The 5,016-nt window shown below is 29.6% G+C and overlaps 1 protein-coding gene across 1 annotated transcript; it reads left to right on the top strand.

Moving 5' to 3' along the window:
- The first annotated feature begins 3,641 nt into the window (after window positions 1-3,641).
- On the top strand, window positions 3,642-4,576 carry LOC119688101 (translocon-associated protein subunit gamma). The gene is made up of 2 exons (XM_038102749.1): window positions 3,642-3,915; window positions 3,983-4,576. Exons 1-2 carry the CDS (start codon window positions 3,768-3,770, stop codon window positions 4,405-4,407), a joined length of 573 nt encoding a protein of 190 aa, XP_037958677.1. The 5' UTR covers window positions 3,642-3,767; the 3' UTR covers window positions 4,408-4,576.
- The last annotated feature ends 440 nt before the right edge of the window (window positions 4,577-5,016 follow it).

Genomic DNA, 5,016 nt, shown 5'->3' with positions numbered 1-5,016 from the left:
TTTTTGGTGGATTGCTATAACATGCTGTAGGAAGTGGCACACAAGAGAAGTGAGTAGTGTTACAATTATACAATTATATATTATATATTAATATAATATTTATTTTATTAAGTAATATAATAATTATTTTATTATGTGTTTGGCTACATATTTACATGACAATTTTTTTAACTTAGGTATTGCAATAATTTTCAGATGAAATATAATTAAATTTAAATTAATATATATTTATATTTATAAAATAAAGTACCAAATTTAATAATTATAACTTATAAAACTTATAAACACAAAATCTTATTATAATATATTATGTGTGTTTTAACACGTTTCAATTAATTGATAAAATCAATAAAGTAATAGTTATTTGCAAACACATAACTAGAATAAGTAGAGAACCACATATATTTCATTAAAAGTAATCTTATCTTTTCACATATACAGTTTTTAAATTTATAAAGTACAAACTTTAAATTAACTGAGAATTATAATTCATTATTATTAAACACATGTTTGGTTATTGTGTATTTATAATTTCTTACATAGGAATAGGAATAAACAGGGTATCAGCTCCTAACGGTGCGGAGTACTATGACCATGGTTGATCTTTTGTGTTGCAACAGATCCTAACCGAACAGAATGAAAGCCAGAATGTCAGCCGTTGAGGACCTCCTAATGTCATAAGGGGAGAGTTGTTATCGACGCAGTGACCTCCACCTGTCCCAACTCAAGGCTGGGCAGTCACAAAGAATGTGATTGGAAGTCTCGTCTGTTTCTAAGCAAAGTCGACAATCTATCTCTTCGAACAGACCCATTTTGCAAAGGTGATAACTAATTTTTTACATACTGAAGACAAAACAAGAAAGAGAAATATTAATAAGCTTCATTTGCATTTAAAAGGTATTTAATGGTAATACTGATTTATATGGAAATCTGATATTAAAATCCTACTTACTCAAATATTTCTATAATTAATACTTTAATAATTGGGGCTTATTTTTTTAAACCACTTTAGAATAGTACTAAATATAAAAAAGAAACAATTGATCGACACATTAACATATATCTTTTAAGTTACAAGCGAGCACAAGATAAGTACACGAAAAATATAAATGATTTATCTTGTAAAATTGCAAATTTACTGAAAAAGTACTTTAATATTATTAAGTCAAATCACTCATAAAAAGAAGAATCCCAGAATCTAGTCACAGCTGGGATATGTTGTCCATCAAGCAGCAGATTAGCTAATCCAATTGCTGCTTAGCTAACCCTAAAATAAAAGTGGAAAATGTCAATATTTCTTATTAGGAGCTTAGTTTTTGTTAACAGTACATTCACATCAGAGCGATTATGAGCGAACGAACGATTGCACAAATGCGTCCGAATTATTTTTGGTGTGGTGAGTAAAAAACTTTATAGCAAACTAAGCGAACGAACGAAAATTTGTAGGGCGGGCTAGACGATGAAGCAAATGCGAACGAACTAATTTGTAGAGTTTGCTAGTGTTTCGTTGCATTTGTTCCGTACGACAAATTTCACAGCAAGCGTGTTCGCTTGCAGTTGCTGTGGGATGTGGACGAATATTTTGTATGAAAAGTAATATTTGTTTGCGTTCGTGAATGTGTGCTGTTCGATGGAACAATAAACGAATGTCAATTTTATATTCTATGTTATTATCAAGTATTTTATAATTTTCACTAAGTGTTGTCTTTTAAGATAACAATATTTTTATGACTATGGTTTTTTTTAAATATGATGAAAAAATCCTTTGTAATTATGCGCAAGTTTTCAATCAATTTGTAATATCGGCGTAACCATTAACTATTTTTGCAGTTCATAAGTTCTAAGAAATAATATGCTTTTAATTTTCTATGAAAGAAGAAATTTTATCATTAATAAATTAGTATCCTACACAAGCGTAAATTATTCAGTATTTTTAATACTTTTATATATTTAAAAGTCATGATAGAATGGAAAGATGATAGCGTTTTTAAATTAATAAAATCATACAAGAATAAAGAATTGGAATAATTACAATAATTATATTATAATTATATATTATACAGTAATCCCCCCTATAACGCAGTAGATTGATTCCGCGTTATAGGAAAACGCAATATAGGGACATTCCCGTATACCCCGTATACACACGTACAAAGGTACGCGAAGCTAATTATAAACTGTACAAATTCCCGCATTATATGAGGGGATTGAAGTCGCGTAATATGAAAACTGTATTACGTTTAGGTGTCTATTACGTTTAGGTGTCTATTACGTTTAGGTGTCATCCAGATCACCTAGCAAATGTTAACGAACGAACGATCAAACTCTACACGAATTTCTTGCCAAACGCAAATCCTGCTGAATACTAATAAACACTACAAATCGATTAATTCGCGTTTGCTTCGTCGTACATATTACCTGCGAATGTTCGTACGTTCGTAAGCTTTCGCTTTGGTGTGGATGCACCTTAAGTAGCATGGAAATATTTGGTATATATTTAATTATATTTATAAAAATTTAAAAAGATTTAAATAGTCATAATAAAAATCAGCTTTGCACGTATATTACGTGCACGTATATTTTTTGGTTATGCGTGCCTCGTTCTCATTCAAAAATAATTGTGCAGGTATTCTTTGATACTCATTCTGGTATTTTCTCAAACGCTGCAAAGAACACCTTTTTTATAATAAGTTTTATGCAAAAGTCCTTGTTTTCACGAGAAAATGATATTAGCACAGAATAGTAATTTTAAAAATTAAAAATTTTGAATTCTATTGAATTATACTTATATATTACATATATTTAAAACATATTTTATGTATTTAAGGTCTCTTCAAGACAGAGTTCCCAAATCTAAACTATTGAAATAAAAGTATATTTTGCAAATAATTTGTGCAAGTTTCAGATTCAGTATACAGGTCGTGTGCGAGTTCGAATAAATTAAGGTAAAGTAAATTGAATTTTCCTAGGGATTTTTTACGCTGCACTTATGTAAATATTTATTTATTAATTTATTGCACTTATTTATTATTTTTGATTAGAAGTTTTCAAATTTATTTATTTATTTTTTAAATATCTTTTAAAATGTTCACAATGGTAACACTTAATTTACATAATTTTTATCTAATTTAACCTACTCGGTATTCTGGTAAATACCACCATTCGCTGCCATACCGACATAATTTACTATTTCCCTCTATTTACTCTAACTCACACACGGCCGTAAACTGTTATTGCAGCAGCAGTGACACTGACTGCTCCACTTTCTATTTGTAATATTAATTTTCAGTATTTTTAATTGCTCAATTTAATAGCTTCAGCCTGAGTTTATATATCACAATTCTATGCACTGTTTGTCATACTCTTTAATGGTAAATTAAATTCTTTTTATGCAGGTTGTACCCAAATCCATTTTGAGATTTTTCATTTGTGGTGGTTCAACTTATAATAGGTGTAATGTCCGATTTCGTGTGACTGTTTGGTTGATTTAAAATGTTTATTTACAAATTTTCTTCCTTGTATAAATATTCTTTGGTTATGTCTACTTGAAAGACACATTGCAAAGTGTTGACATATAGATGGCGCAAAACAAATAAATTCATCATTTGGTAATCATTTTACACGTCACAAGCTCATAACACTTCAAATACTCAATTATTCGCTAGTTGCATTCGTGTCGTCCAAGTTGTTTGAGTGGTGGAATAAATAATTAGAAAGTGATTTGTTTTGGTATAAATATTTAAACTACGTTAAATAATTACTTGAAAATGGGTTCCGGTAAACAGCAAAAATTACAATCATCTGGATTTACGAAGGAAGAAGAGCTGTTGCTCCAGGATTTTAGTAGGAATGTCAGTACAAAATCTTCTGCCTTATTTTACGGAAACGCTTTCATCGTTTCGGCAATTCCCATCTGTATGTACTTTATTACTGTTTTTTTTATTTAACAACAAATAAACACAATTTTCCTTCATATTCAAAGGGCTATTCTGGCGTGTCCACAACATGGACTTATTGCCGAGCGCAGTTTTCTTTGTTGTTATGACTGCGGCCAGCACATATCTGATGGCTATGGCATATCGCAACATAAAGTTTCAATTAAAACATAAGATTGCTTTACGTCGAGAGGATGCCGTTACGCGAGAGGTTAATCGTCAGTTAGCTGATGATAAGAAAATGACACGTAAAGAGAAAGACGAACGTATCCTTTGGAAAAAGAATGAAGTTGCTGACTATGAAGCCACAACATATTCCATTTTCTACAATAATGCGTTATTCCTGGCTATCACCATATTCGTTAGCTTCTTTTTATTGAAGAATTCATCACCACTTTTAAATTATATATTCTCAATTGGTTTAGGAAGTGGTGCATTGGCACTTTTTTCCACAAGCACTCAATCAAACTAAACTAGAAAAAACATCTCTAAAACCATTGTATTGGAGGTTTTTGAATCTAATTTAAACAAATCATAATTTATAATTTCCGCATTCCAAAGCTGGAATATGTTTTCATAAATTTTTTTAAATAAAAATAGTAAAGTTTATTCTAAGAATAAACCGAATAAAGTAAACATTTAATGTTAACCTTTCAAATACTCCTTAAACTATAATGTATTTTAATATATCATCATTAACGGGATATAATAGTTTTGTGCAGATGTTCAAAATTTTAATTAAAAATCACGATGAATTTGAAAAATAACTTTGCATCCTCGAGCTAAGTATCGTTTTAATAAAAGTGATAAAGTAGTATATCGCATAATGAAATTAAATACAACACAAGATTTAACTTGTTAACTCAAGTTATATTTCTTATTATTATTATGTTGAGGGAAGTTGAGTCAGTGCACCTGAGCACTTTTACTCTATATTAACTATTACATGATAACATCTGTTTTACCGGTTGTATATATTAAAAGAATATGGTGATATTTTTATGAAGCAAGCAATTATATTTTTAAATCGTACGATGAGCAGGAAGGGTATTAGAAAGTAATAACTTTAATTAGCTGAATA

Source organism: Teleopsis dalmanni, chromosome X, assembly GCF_002237135.1.
Source record: "Teleopsis dalmanni isolate 2A chromosome X, ASM223713v2, whole genome shotgun sequence".
Taxonomy (NCBI): domain Eukaryota; kingdom Metazoa; phylum Arthropoda; class Insecta; order Diptera; family Diopsidae; genus Teleopsis; species Teleopsis dalmanni.
Note: the sequence above shows the minus strand (reverse complement) of the source record. Positions and strands in the feature narration are given on the sequence as shown.

Bases quoted from the DNA above. Each gene is read 5' to 3' on its own strand.
- LOC119688101 (XM_038102749.1), top strand. From the start codon at position 3,768: ATGGGTTCCGGTAAACAGCAAAAATTACAATCATCTGGATTTACGAAG. The intron at 3,916-3,982 runs GTATGTACTTTA...TCATATTCAAAG, and splicing joins CGTTTCGGCAATTCCCATCT to GGCTATTCTGGCGTGTCCAC.